An 18,009-nucleotide genomic window follows, 5' to 3' on the forward strand; every position below is an offset into this window, starting at 1 on the left:
ATCATCCCTCTGTCACTGATGTCATCCCCCCACCACCATCCCTCTGTTACTGATCCCATCCCTTTCCCCCCATCCCCTGTACTCCTATACAATCCCATCATGTACAGAGCCATCACATGCCGTACAGTGTCATTACACGTTGTACAGAGCCATCACATGCCGTACAGAGCCATTACATGCTGTACAGTGCCATCACATGCCGTACAGTGCCATCACATGCCGTACAGTGCCATCACATGCCATACAGTGCCATCACATGCCATACAGTGTCATTACATGTTGTACAGTGCCATCACATGCCGTACAGAGTCATCACATGCCATACAGTGCAATCACATGCCGTACAGTGTCGTTACATGTGGTATAGTGCCATCACATGCTGTACAGAGCCATCATATGCTGTACACAGTCATTACATGCCGTACAGAGCCATCACATGCCGTACAGTGCCATCACATGCTGTACAAAGTCATCACATGCCGTATAGAGCCATTACATGTTGTACAGTGCCATCACATGCTGTACAGAGCCATCACATGCCGTACAGAGCCATCACATGCCGTACAGAGCCATCACATGCTGTACAGAGTCATCACATGGCCCACAGTGCCATCACATGCCGTACAGTGTCATCACATGCCGTACAGTGTCATCATATGTTGTACAGTGCCATCACATGCCGTACAGTGTTATCACATGCATACAACGCCATCACATGCCGTACAGAGCCATCACATGCCGTACAGAGCCATCACATGCCGTACAGAGCCATCACATGCTGTACAGAGTCATCACATGCCGTACAGAGCCATCACATGCTGTACAGAGTCATCACATGCCGCACAGTGCCATCACATGCCGTACAGAGCCATCACATGCCGTACAGTGCCATCACATGCCGTACAGTGCCATCACATGCAGTGATATACAGTCCCGTCATCCCCATACCCTGTGCTCTGGAGTCTGGATCCACCCACTTTCCTGTCATTTTGCTTGATTGATGTCGATGTTGTGGCAGATTAGGCGACCTAGGATTAGGTAACGGAAGAGATGTTCCGTCGTCACCATCTTGCTACAGCCCGCACTCCTCCACAGTAAGGATACACTGAGAAGGTGGCAAGCGGACATCTTGTTACACCCACCGGAGTTTTGTATTTCAGTTATTTTTAATAGTAGACAGAGCATATATGGTGAAATACAGTATTTGGAAATCCATCCGACTTTTTACATGTTGAATTATAAAAGCAGCGGTGTTCTGTCAGATTAGCAAACCTGTGAGATCAGCAGGTTTGCTGCTGCTTTTAAAATTCAACATGTAAATAGTCCGATGGATTTCCAAATACTGTATTTCACCATATATGCTCTGTTTACTGTTAAAAATAACTGTGATGGGCCCTCCCTCCAGCGTTAGAGTTCCTCTCGCACTTTGCTGACATGTGAGGACTAAGAGTTAAGAGTCCCAGATCATGCCAGTGGATCCGGGTGCTACACGGCTAGCGGATCCGTCACTTCCACTTCAATGGGCTGAGAGTATTAAATATCTTGGCATCCATATCTCTCCCAAAGTACAGGCTTTCTGCAAGCTTAACCTTCTCCCTCTTATACAAAAATTCCAGAACAGGCTGAAAGCGTGGGCCAACCTCCCCCTCACATTCAATAAACAAAATAAGTGCAGCGCAAAAAATAAAGGAATAATAAATAGTCCAATCATAAATTGGTAATCAAATAGTTCATTAATAATGGGAAATAACCCTCTTCTGGGGACACTCGTATAAGGCACTTATCCAGGCGATGTAATAAGAAGTAAGATTGTGCTTACCAGATCCAATTGACCCCTTAGTTATAGGGGGTCTAAAACGGCATGAATGGACCCGTGGCAAACTGCTGGGCTAGCTGTTATCTGCGGAGATCCCCTTAGGTATATGGTATACTGCTGGTATGCTGCAGAGATGGCTGTCATGTGCTGTATACTCTTTCTCAGTGCATAGCGATATCCATGGGAGAGAGGGATCCGTATTGGAAAGGCAGAGCAGAGAAGAAATTTTCCCCAGAAAGAATAAATAAAATAAAAAGCATCTAAGAGCGATCCATAAATAACCAAGTGTCCAAATTTATTTAAATAATAAAAGGTGATGGAGGAAAAGACGCTAATAGAGCGCCACTACATATAAGAGTCTATGCGGCAGTGTTGGGTAGTGAGACAGACCGTTCGCGTCTGAACAGCTGTCAGCAAGAGAAGGCTGCGGGTGACGACGGTCCCCCTCACATTGATTGGAAGGATCAATTTAATCAGAATGAAATTACTACCCCCTCTTTTATATGTAGTGAGCCATTCTCCAATGTGGATACCTAAGGCACTTTTTAAGCAGCTAAATTCACATATATCCAGTTTTTTGTGGGGCTCCGGCCCCCCTTGTTTCCGATTGTCCATTCTTCAAAGACCCTGGACCCAGGGGGGCCTGGCCTGCCCTGATTTCTTTCTTTATTTTATTGCGGTGATGCTTACTCATGCTCACAGCTGGCTCATGTCGGATGCCGCCAATGCAGCAGTTGCCTTGGAGGCTGCCGTCGTGGGGTCATATGAACACTGCGGAATGTTTTATTCCGGGGTACTTCCACATCCCCTATCTCAATGAAAACGGTGCTTAGAGCATGGTCTGGGGCAGCCGGCCTTCGAACGACTGATTCCCAGGTGCGTTCCCCAAATACTCCGCTATGGATTAATCCCTCCCTGCCTGAATTCTATTCCATTCTGGACCCGGTATTATGGGCGTCACGGGGTATTCGATATTTACACCATATTTGTGAGAATTGTGCACTACTGTCATTTGACCAACTTAAAGCTAGATTTGACTTACCCAATGTGTACTTCTTCTGGATCCTGCAGCTCCGCCACGCCTACAGGGTACAGTTTGTCCAAATATATATTTTATTATTTTCCGAAAAGATGGATCCTGCAGCTCCGCCACGCCTACAGGGTACAGTTTGTCCAAATATATATTTTATTATTTTCCGAAAAGAAAGGGCAAGGCCCAAGAAATACAGAACAGTGGGGGGGGGGGGGGGGGGTCGCAGCCTCTCAACATTACATCATAGTAATACATAAGATATCTTGAAAATTTGACATACACATTCTGTTCCAGGTTACTATTATCCACATATACATATATTCCATGTTACTACAGCTCAGAACTTCAATTGCCGTGGGCAAATTGAGCAGTCAACAGTCTAGAACTCTGTTCATGTGTCAGTACCATAGCATCAAAACTTAGACACATTCAGTTAGGAGGCAGTAACCAGTGGGCGAAATAGAGAAATAGAAAAACAAGTAAAAGAGAAGAAAAGGGAAGGGGCGAGGAGAATTGGGGAAGGGGGGATGGGGGGGGGGGGAGAGTGGGTGGGGTACTATGGAGGCAAGCTGAGGTCATTAGTTCTGTGAGTCATCTTCTATCGGCTGGATCTATTAATTTGGGTTCCCGAAAAGTGTTTTGCCTTCTTCTGAATATTTAAACATATTCCATAGTGTCAAAGTTTTCTGATAAGATGCTTGTCTGTTTTGGGCCGTCATTATTAAATCCTCCATTTTATTTATGTCTTCTACTTTCCGTAACCACATTGATGTGGTTGGTGGGGAGTGTTGTTTCCACAGTATGGGTATACAGGACTTGGCAGCATTTGTTAGGTGTCGTAGTATAGATTTTTTGTAAGTTTTGATCGGCATGGAAGATACATGAAGTAGGAAAAATGCCGGGTCATTCGGGATCTGAAAGTCAGTGAATTTCTGAGAAATGGATCGTACCGCAGTCCAGAAATTTGTCAAACTGGGACAGGACCAAAACATGTGTAGGATCGTTCCCACCTTTTTTTGACAGCGCCAGCAATATTGAGACGCATCAGTAAACATGGTATGTAAGCGACTAGGTGTTAAGTACCACCTCGTCAAGATCTTGAAGTTCATCTCTTGTATTTTGGTGCAAATGGAGGATTTAAGGGAGAGAGCTATCATGTTTTGTTTCTGGACTGCTGTGAAAGTACATTGGAGGTCTGTTTCCCACTTTGTGATGCATGTCAGGTCGGGCGGTTGTGTAGGTGTATTTAATAGGGTATACATTTTTGATAATACTTGTGGTATCGGTTCTGTGTCTGAGCATATCTCTTCGAACGCAGTCAGGGGTCTAGTGTAGGATTGAGGATTCAGAATTGCCTGGAGGAAATGGTGAATTTGAACTGCATTCCAAAATAGCAGCGTGAACTGACCTGTCGGGTCCACTAGTTCTTCAATAGAGGGCCATCTGTCCTGTCTCACAAACTGCGAGGCCCTAACGCATCCGGAGCTTCTTAATGTCTGAAATTGTCCAGATCCTATTCCAGGTGGAAAGTTAGGGTTTCCCAAAATCGGGGTCAAAGGGGATTCTATGGTCGTTAATGAGGTCTGTAAAGTAGACTGAAGGCATTGCTTTATAGTGTTGCCTATGAAGGGGTGAGCTTTCAATTCCAACGGGAGGGAGTCATAGCACCACATAGCAGATTGCAAAGGTATGTTCGTTTGCTGTTGCTCTAACTGTGCCCATAGTTTAAATTCCTTGTGTCGGTGCCAGTCTACCACTCTGCCTAAATGTATTGCTTGATAATACTTCCGTATGTCTGGAAGTGCTACTCCTCCATAGTGTTTTGGCATGGATAATTGTGATCTGGGGATGCGGGGTTTTTTATCTGCCCAAACAAAACGAGTAAAAAGAGATTGCACTCGTTTAAAGTATGTGGGAGGTATTTTGATTGGCAGGGCTTGGAAGAGGTACAAGAATTTGGGTAATATACACATTTTGATTAAATTACATCTCCCAAACCAGGAGTGCAGTCCCCTATTCCAATCTTCCAATAGCAGTTTGGTTTTAATTAGTAAGGGAGGGAAATTGCTGTCATATATTAGTGCCGGGTCTGGCGGTACCTTCGTACCCAGATAAGTCAAGGCAGAAGTGGTCCATCTAAACCGGAAGCTTGATTGCAAATTTGCAAGGTCGGTAGCTGGCATAGATATGTCCATCGCCTCCGACTTTGAGAAATTAATTTTTAGGTTTGACAGTTTCCCGTATATTTGGAATTCTTTTAGAAGATTGGGTAAGGACACCACTGGATTGGTCAGTGAAAAAAGTAGGTCGTCTGCATATGCTGATAACTTATGTTGCATGGGGCCAATTGATATTCCGTGAATGTCAGGGTTTAACCTGATTTTGGAGAGAAATGGCTCAAGAGAGAGAGCAAAAAGGAGAGGGGACAGGGGGCAGCCCTGTCTCGTCCCATCTGTAATTGAGAAGGGTTCCGACAGAACTCCATTCGCCTTTACCTGCGCTGTGGGAGTGGAGTAAATACCGGCTATTCGGCTGAGCATCACCTCCCCCAGGCCTATGTGTCTGAGTACCGCATTCATGAATGACCAACTTACACGGTCGAAGGCCTTTTCAGCGTCAGTATTCAGAAAGACACATGGGGTTTTCCTGGATCTAGTGATATGTAACAGATTTAGTACTTTTGTAGTGCTATCTCTGGCCTCTCTAGAAGGAATAAATCCAACTTGGTCTAGGTGGATGAGCTGTTGGAGGTGATGCGCCAGCCAAGTAGCTAGGACCTTAGTGAATATCTTAAGGTCCAGGTTTAACAGTGATATGGGCCTGTAACTCCCGCATGCCGCCGGGTCTTTCCCCTCTTTATGGATTACCGAGATATGGGCACCCAGTGTTTCCCTAGCAAAAACTGCACCTGCTCCTATCTTGTTAAACAGTGTGACCATGCGGGGTCCCAGTATTGGTAGAAGGGTCTTGTAATATTGTAAAGTGTAGCCGTCAGGGCCTGGGGCTTTACCCGGTTTCATTGTCCCTATGGCATTCTGAATTTCTATTAGGGATATAGGTGAGTCCAGATCTTCTCTAATCTCCTGGGCGAGAGTCGACATTTGGGAGGATTCAATGTAATCCTTCAACACAGTATTGGTGGGAGTCACTTGTGGCAAGTTGTATAACTTGGAATAAAACTGTCTAAATTCCTCCATTATGTGCGCAGGTAGGGTTACTTTTCTGCCTCCCACCGTGGTAATGTGTGGGATATAGGTCACCGATTTGTGACTTCTAACTATATTAGCTAGCAATTTCCCACATTTATCCCCTGACTCATATGTTTTTTTGCGACCACATTGTAGGGCCGCTTTTGCCCTATAGTCTAAAAGATCAGTGATCTGTCGTCTAAGGGTTGATAGTTGTGTTTCCGATGATTGGGTAGGGGCGTGCTTGTGTCTGGCTTCTATAGTAGCAAGTTCCTGTAGAAGCTGTGACAGTATTTTATTTCTCTCTTTTTTGATACGGGCTCCATGAGAAATAAGGATCCCCCTCAGTACTACTTTGTGGGCTTCCCATAATATCCCCGGGTCACAGTCTGGAAGGTCATTTTCTTGGAAATAGAGGTTTAGTGCCTTAGTCACGTCTGTCAAAATTTCCGGGTTTTGCAGGAGGCTTTCATTAAGCCGCCAGAATCGATGTCTGGGGGAGGGAGTGTCTGATAAGCGATAGCTCAGGAATATAGGTGCATGGTCGGACCAAGTCCTATTTCCAATTGAGGTTTGTTCTACAGAGTGTAGTTGTGTATGGGGAACCATAAAATAGTCAATTCTAGTGAATAGTTGGTGCATGTGTGGGTAAAATGTGAAGTCTCTTTCCCCGGAGTGTTGTAAGCGCCAAACATCTATTAACTGCAACTTTTGGAGCGTTTTAGCTATTCGTTTGAGCTGGTTCGGTGGAATCGATATTTTACCTGACGACGTGTCTACCGAGGGAATCAGTGGAGTATTGAAGTCACCTCCTACAATTAGTTGACCTTCTCTAAAATCATTTAGTTTCTCTAATGTCTCCCGTAAGAACGTGGCTTGTTGGTCATTAGGGGCATATATGGTTGCAAGTGTCACTTTAACAGTGCCAATTGTGCCTTTGAGGAGAACGTATCTTCCCTTCGGGTCTATTATTGAGCTCTGATGCTGCCATGGGATCTTACTTGAAATTAGAATGGAAACTCCTTTGGACTTAGAATCCGGGTTCATGGAGTGATAAGCTATGGGAAAGTGTCTGTTTTTTAAGTATGGTAGTTTGTTAGTCTTAAAGTGTGTCTCTTGGATAAATGCTATATCCATGTGGTTCCTCCTTAGGTCATCTATTAACATACGTCTCTTCTCTGGTATATTAAGTCCTTTTACATTTAGGGACATCACTTTAATTTTGCTGGCTGCCATAGTATATTAGAACGGGGGAAAAAGGGGGGGAAGGAAGGGTGGAGACGGATCAAGGGAGGGAAGAAAAGAGGGGGAAGGAGGATAGAGAAAAGAGAGTGAAAGTAGGTAGAGTATAGAAAGAATTAGCAGTAAGTTATAAGTCACAAACAAGGCCTAGCGTCTTGTCTGTTACGTTCCCCTTAAATTATGGGGATTTTTTTATTTTGCATATAGCACCTGGACGGCATAAGATCTACCCCCCAGGAGTATATGTTACCTAGTCGGGAGGGAGGAAGGACAAAGCTCAGAAGGAGAGCCTCCCGTCCGCCCCCCCACCCCAGCATGTCTAACTAATAAAACTATAGATAGTACTATGCATCTCTATGAACATATAAACATAATAATAACTCCATAATACGAGTGAACAGACATTATGATCACCCCTTTGCAGTATGGCAAACTAGAAAATGAGGAATTTTCCCCGCCACATCTCAGCCTATCAAGTATACCAATCCGTTGCTAACTATCATGGCTCAGTAGATCTTTACGACTAAGACTAGATGTTATTGGCTACAGAAAGCATTGAGATCTTTCTGTGTTAGCATATATCTTACTTCTAATAGAAATCTTACAACACAAGGCACAGCGTCATGGCTGCAGGGTGAACACCTTGTATCTTCACTAATTTAAGAGCCGATATGTTTCCCATGGAGCCATCAAAAATAGGCTCTGCAGGCCGCTTCTCTGCTCTAACCTGTGAGTGCAAGTGATCATAAGTGCTCTTTACATATAACCTTTCCACTGTAGCTGTTGGTCTTATAGTCAAACAAACCCATGCAAGCTTCTAGGCTGTTAGCTGGCAGTTCTGTAGAGTTGTGGGCAACAAGTCCTGGTGAGAGAGATGGTAATGTTCGAGCCCAACTTCCTAAGAATCTCGCAGTCTATAACAGCAATCCCACAATGTTGCGGCTTCTGCATAGCGCTTCTTCTCCCCTCAAGGATGGGATCTCCAGCATATTCTATGAGATGCCAAAAAAAGAAAAAAAAAATAGCATCTGCAGGTGTAGGGCTGAAAGTTCTGTCTGCCCAGAGCGGTGGTCTGAATGATCTGTCTCTCAGCAAGACTCAGCTAAGTTCTAGACTCCTGTGCAATTAAGGTGGGTTATTAACCAGCAATGTGGGCAATGAGCGATCAAACTCAAACAGTGAGAAACTAAATAACTCGATCGTCATTCCTCTGAACAGAAAAGCGTTGTGCAAATATAAAGGCTTCATGACTCACGTGCGTCCTCCTGTGAAGGTGCTCTGGATCGACGGCGGTTTCTTTGCTGTCTTGGTGGTAAGTTATTCCCCATTCTCGGCATAGACGGCCTCAGGAGAGGGCCCAACCAGTCCGGAATATCTATCGGGTCTGCATCAAGAAAGGTGAACAGAGCTGGTAGGGCGTCTGGCTTGCGTAAAGTGAAGGATCTTTGGTCTTTTTTAAATGCAGCAGATAGGGGGTAGCCCCAGCGGTAAGTAGCTCCTTTTCGCCTGGCCAGATCAAGAAGTGGTTTCAGAATCGTACGCCGCTGTAGTGTTGCACGAGAGAGGTCTGGAAGGATCTTGACCGTGACGCCATCTAATGCCGGGTCTTCTGCTTCCCAGGCCTTGCGTAGGATCTGTTCCTTGTGTACATAATGGTGGACTCTGCAAATCACATCTCTGGGTCTCAGGGGGTCAGCTGGTTTGGGACCCAAGGCTCGGTTAATTCTGTCTAGTATGATGTGGTCTGGCAGATCTATACCTGGTAGACTGCGGAAGATTGCTATTGCCGTGTCTGCTAGGTCTTCAGGCCTCGTGGCTTCTGGGAGTCCTCGGAGGCGCAGGTTGTTCCTGCGACTTCGGTCTTCCATTTCTTCCAAGCGCAGTATCTGCTCTTGCAGTGCCTCTGCTTGTGCGTCTTGGGTTTCCTCTACTTCCGACATTCGGCGCTCTAATGCTGCCAAAGAGCTTTCCCCTGTCTCTAATCTGTTGGCTAGGGCACTGACATCAGCTCTCACTGCCTTCATTTCCTTACGGTGTGTGGCTTCTACCGTAGCTATAAGGGCCGTGATGTCTGCCTTAGTAGGCAGTGCTAGTAGGATAGAGCGCAACTCCGCATCTCCTTCAGGGGTTCGGGAAGGGGGTTGTGAAAACTCACTGTGACCAGTGCGGAGATCTGGAGGGAAGCCAGCAAAAGTGTCAGTCAGATGTGTTTCTTTGTGCGGTGACTGGGAACCGCGCGCTGTCTGTCTCCCTGAATGTTCTCCTCGTGGCGCCGCCATCTTGAGCTCCGGGGAGCCGAGAAGGGAGAGCTGAAATCGCCTTCTAAGTTCGTTAGCTGTAGGTGGTTGTGGAGTAGATTTAGTCGGTTTACTGCTCTTCTTCACCGCCTTCTTTCTGGAGGATTGCATAGTTTGAGATATGGACTGAATTAGCTGAAGTGAGGGTGAGACCGCCGGGAGCTCAGACACTACATGTCTCTATTCAGCCATGTCCAGGCCACGCCCCCCTACAGGGTACCGTTTGGGGGCTCTCCCCTGACCCTCTACAAGTCAAGCATGGAGTCTCTTCTACGTCAAGAGACATTAATTAAACCTTTATCCACAATTTACAAGGCTTTGCAGCCTACAGTACATCAAGATCTGGAGAGACTTCATGACTTCTGGGTGTCGGAGCTGCCGGAGTTGGATGGGGAGGACTGGGAGAATGTGTGGGACTCCCCCTTTTGACACCTGGTCTCTTCTAGAGATCGATTGATCCAATTTAAAATATTACACAAGTTTTATTACACCCCATACAGGCTTCACAAAATATACCCGGACTGCACATCGCAGTGTTGGCGCTGTCAAGCTGACTCTGCGGGTTTCTTACACATGATCTGGTCATGCCTCAATGTACAGCATTACTGGTCATTAATCACAACCTTTATCACTGAACTGATCACAATTCCCATACCCCAAAAGATAGAGATTTGCCTGCTTGGTCTGGTGGATGCTCTTACCCCTTCGAGGGCAGTTCGTACACTAATAGGACTACTTCTCTTCTATGCCAGGAAACTTGTTATACTCAAGCGGAGGGCTGCCACGTCTACCCTTACCCTAAATGCATGGAAATCATTAGTCAACCTTACGGTACCATTCTATAAAGAAACATACTCTAATAGAGGATGCCCTCTAAAATTTCAAAAGGTCTTCAACATATGGCTTGAGTCTGAAACAACAACTATAGAACAAGAAGACCCTGTAGGACTATCTGTCTGATCTCACAGATGAGATGATGGCTCCTCTGATTGCTCCCCCCTGGGGTGTACTCTGACTAGCGCGCGCCTGTAGCCGCCCACTTGTCGTAGACCATTTTTTTTTCGGGAGATACCTTTCGTATATCACATTTCTATGTAAATTGCTAAGCATTACATTTATCCTGTTATATTTTAGCAGCAAGCTATGGGGTTGTTTTGTTATTGTTTAACTGGTCTCGGCCAGTTAAACAATTAAGGTAGGACATGCCTTGCCTAATGTTTTTATGCACCTTGAGCAGGGAATGCCCAGAGGCTCTGTTATGTAACTTTTTCTTTTTCTGAAATTAATAAAAAGAATCTTTAAAAAAATAAAGAACTGTGATATGCAAAACTCTGGTGGGTGTAACAAGATGCCCCCTTGCCCCTTATCGCTGTATCCTTACTCTGGAGGAGTGCAGGGTATAGCAAGATGGCGGTGACGCAACGTCACTTCCGTTACCAATTCTGATGGGTCGCCTAATTTGACGGAACATCGACATCAATCAAGCAAATTGACAGGAAAGTGGGTGGATCCAGACTCCAGAGCCAGACCATTGTCGGTATTACACTGTATGAAAGTCTGTAGACCCTCCCACAGATATTTAGCTTGATTTTAACAGAATGGGGGCACTTCTGAGAGGGCTGGAAAGATTTATAGATATCAGCAGCTCACATAGAATAGATGTAAGCAAAAAAAGGAAACCCATACTTCTCGTTTAAGTACATTTTCAAATCAGTCATGGCATTTGAAAACTGGGCAATTTGAAACTACTTGGCTCGCAGTTGTGGCACAATAGCTCATTTCTAAATAGACATTCATGGAAAGTGCTAAACAGATCACTTTTCAGAACTTTAGCTAGTGTGAATCTAGTCTAGTACAAAAAGTGTGTGACCATATGAACATAAAGGAAAAAAAGCCTAAAAAGAAAACTAACACAGTCATCCCATTTAAGGTTGGGTAAGCTGCAGTATATTACTATTTTTTGTTTTGGGGTTTTGTATCCCTATTCCACTTCCACAATCCTCACATAGGCAGGGGTGGCGTCCCCTGCCCCATCCCCTACCTTCCTGTAGCCTCCTAGGACACATTACACATCCCTGGAGGCTGCAGGTTCATTCACAAAGCGATGCGTGAATTTGCGCATGCTCACTAAGAAGTCCATATCTGGGATTATAATGCCAGTGACCCACAGCGATAAGAAGAACTGGCTGCGGGAAAACAGCGCTGGACCCCAGGCACTGGTAATCAAGCTGAAGTTCCACTTTAAAGCAGTATTCAACCATAAACCCAACATTTATTATACTGCAACTTACTAATTCTTAGATGTGATAGCTGCATTTGTTTTCTTTTTTAGTCTTTTTTTCCTATATTTTCATCTGGAGATCCAGCCAGTAAGTCTGTCATTTTGCAAAAGAACAAGCTGTCATGCAAGATATAGCAGAGGGTTAAAACAAACCATTTACCACTAAGACCCCTTTCACACTGGGGTGGTTTGCAGGCGCTATTGCGCTATAAATAGCGCCTGCAAACCGACCCGAAACAGCCGCTGCTTTGTCTCCAGTGTGAAAGCCCCGAGGGCTTTCACACTGAAGCAGTGCGCTAGCAGGACGGAAAAAAAAGTCCTGCTAGCAGCATCTTTGGAGCGGTGAAGGAGCGGTGTATGCACCGCTCCTTCACCGCTCCTGGCCATTGAAATCAATGGGGCAGCGCGGCTATACTGCCGGCAAAGCGCCTCTGCCGGCGGTATAGCCACGCTGCCCCATTCTCGGTATAGCCGCGCAACCCTTTCTCGGCCGCTAGCAGGGGTAAAACCGCCCCGCTAGCGGTCGAATACCGCCGCTAAAACAACGCTATTTATAGCGGCGTTTTACCGCCGATGCCCCCACCGCCTCAGTGTGAAAGGGGCCTAACAGGTGTGCTTACAATGAGCTTTTATTTATTTATATAAAGCCTTTATCCCAAAAGTAAACAAATGGTTTGCTGCAACTGTTTATTAAAGTGTGAACTGGAGTTTGGCTCCAGTTTGTTAGTGTATCAAAATCTGCTAGTCCATCTAACATGCCCTTCCCCCCAGATTGACAATGCTGCTGTCCAAAGGTGTCTCTGTTGCTCCTCTATCCAAAGAGGGGGCACTCTAATACAGGAAGTGTTACCGGGCAGATCAGAGTGAAAAAAAGCATAAAAAAGAAATGCAACCACCACATCTGATGATTAGTAATCTTTTACATTTTTGGTTTTGGGTTTAAAGCAGGGTTCCACCCATTTAAAAGTCAGCAGCTACAAAAAGTGTAGCTGCTGACTTTTAATAATCAGACACTCACCTGTCCCATGGTCCAGCTTTGCAGGAGTACGAAGCCCTGCTCCTCTCCCCCCTCCTCTGCACGGCGCCAGCATTCTATCTGTGGGCACCTAAATGTGGCTTCCCAGCCGGGTGCGCATTGTGCATACGCGAGCCGCGCTGTGCATGGCCGGGCAATCTTCTGGGACCTGTGATGCATCCCAGATGATTGCAGGGAGGGAAGGGGGAGAGGTGAACTTCCTTCTGGCGCTGCGGAGCCAGGGGAAGAAGTGGGAGCTGGGTACCCGTAAAAACTGGGTAAAACTGGGTACCCGCTCCTCCCCCCAAAAAATGACATGCTAGGGGGTCACCATCACTTAAAGTGGAAGTTCAATTTTTGGATGGAACTCCGCTTTATGTAAATTACTGGATTACTTCCCTGATGCACAGCATCATGCAAAACAGTAACGTACACCCAACACTCTAAGCAATAACAACCATACAGGTATAGTGGATCAAAGATCAGCTACAAGCAATATGTGACCATTAGTGCGGATGAATCCAAAATTCTCACCAGAGTTCCATCCTGCTGCCTCCATCCTCTGGTGCCCAGGCACTGCACTGCCGGACGAGCGTCCTGCGTTGCCATAGAGACAAACCAGCGCTACAGGGAATATGGAACCGACCAATGATAATCCAATGGGTTGGGCTCTGAGCGTGTTCCGTGTGCAGTCACGTGATCAGACAGGAAGCGGTGGTACGGCGGAGGGAAGGCAGTGAGTAGATGTATTGTTGTATCATTGTATTTAGTGCGGCATATTCGCTACAATGGTGTGTAGATCACTGTGCTCATAGGGCTTTGTAGGAAATAAAGGACTGACTCATATTTGAACAATGTCGCTTTCAGACGAATATGGGAATTTTGCTTGCAGTACTGTATGTGTCTGAGGAATACAAGACATCTGCTTTCGATGGTCCACATTGTACAGAGTTCACAGAGCTGCCAATACCAGGAGCCTCAGAATCTTTAAGTTCTATTAGTAATAGAATGTCATAATCTAAAGCTAAAGTAAAACTAAAAGCAAAACATTTTTTTGAGAAGTTTGGACTTCTGAAATGCTGCACCTTTAAAAAGCGATCAAGTTGCTATTCAGAGGCATTTCACAGGCAGTGAGGAGGCAATATAAGGCTTCCTCACCACCCATTTTAACCCTGTAAATGTTGCACCAATTTGCTGTGTGCATTCACAACGGGTCAGGGTGAAGTTGATTTAAAGGGGTTGTAAACCCTCAAGGTTTTTCTATGCATTAAGGGGAAAAACCTTCTGTAGTGCAGCAGCCCCCCCCCTTTTACTTACCTGAGCCGGACCATTCCATCGACGGGGACGAGCGCAGCAGCTCCAGCCGCTGTCTCGTGTCCTCATTAGATTGAGAGCAGCGGGAGCAATTGGCTCCCGCTGCTCTTAATCAAATCCAGTGACACGGGGGCGGGGCTGAGTCCTGCTGTCTGTGTCAATGGACGCAGCAGCAGGACTCGGGAGCGTGCCCCCATGGAAAGCGGCTCTCCGTGGGGGCACTCAAGAAGAGGAGGAGCAGCCAGGAGCACCATTAAGGGACCCCAGAAGAGTAGGATTGGGGCCACTCTGTGCAAAACCCTTGAACAGAGCAGGTAGGTATGACATGTTTGTTATTTAAAAAAACCAAAAAACGTACCTTTACAACCCCTTTGAGTCATGATTTAAATCATAATTTTTAAAGTGCACCTGTTATCTCTGTCTCACAGCGCCTCCCCCTCTGACCCGCTGTTGACTCACCGACACTCCTATTCACTTTAATGGGACGGCTGGTGATGCGGCAGTGACAACAAGGTGAGGGACGTGGCAGCAGCAGGTGAGTGGATGCCAGCTAACAGGAGCTGCCATGATGGGTCTGAAATGACAGATGATCTTTAAATGTAAGCTTATTTTTGCTGGTAGTTAGAATCTTTAATATTTGCAAACAAAATTAAGGCTTTCTATTTAGAATAATAAGCTGTCAGGTTAATAAAACAGTGATATCAGAACTGATTCAATCCTACAGTTTGTAGTGTACATAGATTTTCAAAGCAATGGGATAAAGGAAATTTCCTGAACTTTGTTTTATGTCATGGTAAGGCTTAATGTACAAGGGACGTTTTACAACCTCTCCTGAACAATTTAACTTGACAGTAACCGACTAAAAAAAAAAAAAAAGTCAGTTTAGAAGGATTTATTTATTTTTTTTCAAATAGTCAAAAATTAAAAACCCCTGTAAACGAAATGCGAGTTACCGTATTTACACGCGTTTACAAGCTGTTACAGGCGTTTGGCATTTCAAATGCCTCTGAACATCTGTCCTGAACGCATTTTTTTGCTTTCCAAAAAATGCTTCTAAACTGCCTAGAAACTACTATAAACAACCCTGTGTACATGTACTGATAAGATAACATAGAGGAGAGTTCAGGGGCAGCTGAAAAAAACGTCCAAATGTTCCTAAACGTCAGTTTACCAGCAGAAGTGTACATGAAGCCTTACTGTGAATTTGTGTGAATGCATCAATGCAGTGCATGTTATCTCAGATAGAAATAGAAAACTATATTTAGATTTACTCCAAACGCATTTTATTAAAATAAATTAGATAAAAATAAAACAAAAGAGATTTTTTTTTTTTAAATCATTGCTTTTAATCCACCCTGCCACACGTCCCTATTCACTTGAATGGGTCATTTTGGCTGGATGTACTGCCCACTGAATGTAAAAGGAGCAATAGTTTTTAATTTACAAAAACAGAAAAACTTGTTGATGGTGGATGAACGTGTGTTTGGTTTAGACGAAAGCTGTCACACCTGCCAAATAAGTGCCCAGCCAGCTGTGGCCATGATATTCCCTGCCCTGCAGCAGCATGTAATAAAGGGGAAGGGATGCCCCTGAAAGTATGGACCTAATATGGCCACATGGCAGTGTTTGATCAATGACTTTGTTCAATTATAGTCATGTGGAGATTTTAGGTCAATGATGTCACAGGCAGGAGGGGCAACTGCCCCAGGTGCAGCAGTTTACTGTAGGAATGGCCACTGTGTGGCGAGCTCATTCTGATGCAAGGCTGACAGGAGTAGTGATAGCGGCATTACTACACCTGTCAGCCCAGTTGTGGAAGCGGCCAGGAGAGAGCAGGGAGGACGTGAGGGTTGTGTTCTCGCTCTCCCCCTTTTTCTTCCTGGTAGAGCAGTGCTCCTGTATTAAGAAGCTGGCAGCTGTGTGTATAGGAATACAGGAGCACTGCTTTAGCACGAAAAAGAAAGGGGGGGAGAGAGAGAACACAACCCTCACTTCTTCCCTGCTTTCTCTTGGCCGCTTCTAGCACTGGGCTGACAGGAATAGCGATGCCAGTGTTACTAATAATGAAGAGGAGGGGGCGCAGTTTGGCAGCTTTGCCCTGGCCGCTGGCTGATGCATATCCCGGTACTGGTCTCAAGCATCCCCGCCCCTTTGTTACATGCTGCATTGGGGTGGGGAATGCCTGGCCAGAGCTGATAAAGTCTCTAAAGAAGACACACGGCCACACAATAAAGCTGGATGAGAAGCAGTTAAATTCTAAACTGTATAATGGGTTCTCTACAGGTAAAGCGCTAAGGATGTGGAATGCCCTTCCACAGTTGGTGGCAGAGTGGGAAGTGTAGGTAAATAAAAAAAAAAAAAAAAACATTTAGATGTGTTCCTTAGTGAACACAGTGTACAGGCCAGGATATTGAAAAACCTGTTGCCATAAACAAACACACTCGCTTGGGTTGAGCTGGATGGACTGGTGTTTTTATTCAACCTTACCAGCCATGTAACTAGTGGCTGTGGAGCAGGGAATGCCCAGTCTGTTGATGATTGGGTGCTGGTTTGGTGGGAGAAAGAGCTTGCATCTGGGTTCAGTCTGAACCTGCTATAAGATTGGACCAAACAAATGCTTTGATCTTGCCAAAAATGCAGTGTCCTTGTCACTTCCTGTGCCCTGAAAAGACAGTATAAACAATGTAATCGCTTCTTTTGTAAACTAATAGTCCCATTAACCCACCATGTAATGGAGATGAACAAAGGCAGACATATTTGAAGTCCAGCCTGTGTGCCAACCATGGCTTCTTCCATAGATCTCATGGAGGAGTGAGTGTAGACAAAAAGGGACAAGAAGCATGTTATTCGCAGCATTACCACATGAAATAAAGTGGGAAAAAGACAGGAAATAAAGTAATGCAGCTACAACACCTAAGGACTAGTAATCCATGATGTATGTTTATTGATTTTAGATACATTTTAAAACCTAAAGTCCTGCAAATTACCACTGCATTTTACATACATTTAAAAAAATGTATATGCAGGAACAAGATACTTATGGTTTTGCCTGCCCCAAAGACAATCTATTATCCACACATTACTCTCTTCTCAGTTTACATGGAGGGCCTTTTGTAATTTTTGTTTGTCACCCTAACCTGATTAGTTATAGTTTAAACTGGCAAATAGCATTTTTTAGAATCCAAGATCAGGAGGAGCAGCCCAAATATTTCTCTCAGCGCATACTTTCTTAAAAAAAAAACATGAGATTCTGAAAGGCTACCCCATGTTTAACTGCCTGCTATTTTATGAACCATCCATATTTTTGCTCTGTATTCTATGTATCATATACCTACAGATGGATTGTCCAATTCGAAGGAAAGGAAAGCCTAACAAAGGAGGTGGCAAAGGACATCGCAGTAGTGGAAGAGGTGGGCGAGGTGGCGGTCGAGGAGGTGGACGAGGAGGCAGAAGAGGTGGTGGCAGACAAGAAAGTTCGAGATATGAACATGCAGGAGGAGGAGTAGGCGGCGGCTGTGGCAAAAAAAGCTCTAGTAGAGCCTGGGATGATGGAGATGATATTTGTTTCTCAAGCAAACCAGTGATAAAGAGGTAATCACTCTTTCAATTGTCTTTTATTAATGCTATGCAGTGAGTTTTTGGTCGTATTGTTTGTTGGATTAAATTACAAATTTCTAGGCTGTCTTTTAATTGCCTGGTAGAGTGACATGAATAATGAAAATATATAAATTAGCGCAAATATGTACAGAAACAGATAGCAAATAGCAGCTGAACACCAGGGTCAAAAATCCATGAATAGAATATGTAAAATAGATGGTGCATC

The 18,009-nt window shown here is 45.0% G+C and overlaps 2 protein-coding genes across 4 annotated transcripts in view; one reads left to right on the forward strand and one right to left on the reverse strand.

Annotated features, from left to right (window-relative positions):
- MORN2 (MORN repeat containing 2) overlaps window positions 1-13,563 on the reverse strand; it is a 93,334-nt gene extending 79,771 nt beyond the window's left edge. For all 3 annotated transcript variants that reach the window (XM_073627684.1, XM_073627682.1, XM_073627683.1), the window contains exon 1: window positions 13,407-13,563. In XM_073627684.1, coding sequence (XP_073483785.1) covers window positions 13,407-13,431 — 25 coding nt within the window. In that variant the 5' untranslated portion in view covers window positions 13,432-13,563. The remainder of the gene's footprint in view (window positions 1-13,406) is intronic.
- DHX57 (DExH-box helicase 57) overlaps window positions 13,534-18,009 on the forward strand; it is a 218,154-nt gene continuing 213,678 nt past the window's right edge. The window contains exons 1-2 of the mRNA XM_073627674.1: window positions 13,534-13,608; window positions 17,524-17,777. Of these exons, the coding sequence (XP_073483775.1) occupies window positions 17,524-17,777 (254 nt within the window). The 5' untranslated portion in view covers window positions 13,534-13,608. The remainder of the gene's footprint in view (window positions 13,609-17,523; window positions 17,778-18,009) is intronic.

This window comes from Aquarana catesbeiana, linkage group LG04 (assembly GCF_042186555.1).
Source record: "Aquarana catesbeiana isolate 2022-GZ linkage group LG04, ASM4218655v1, whole genome shotgun sequence".
In the NCBI taxonomy this organism is placed as follows: domain Eukaryota; kingdom Metazoa; phylum Chordata; class Amphibia; order Anura; family Ranidae; genus Aquarana; species Aquarana catesbeiana.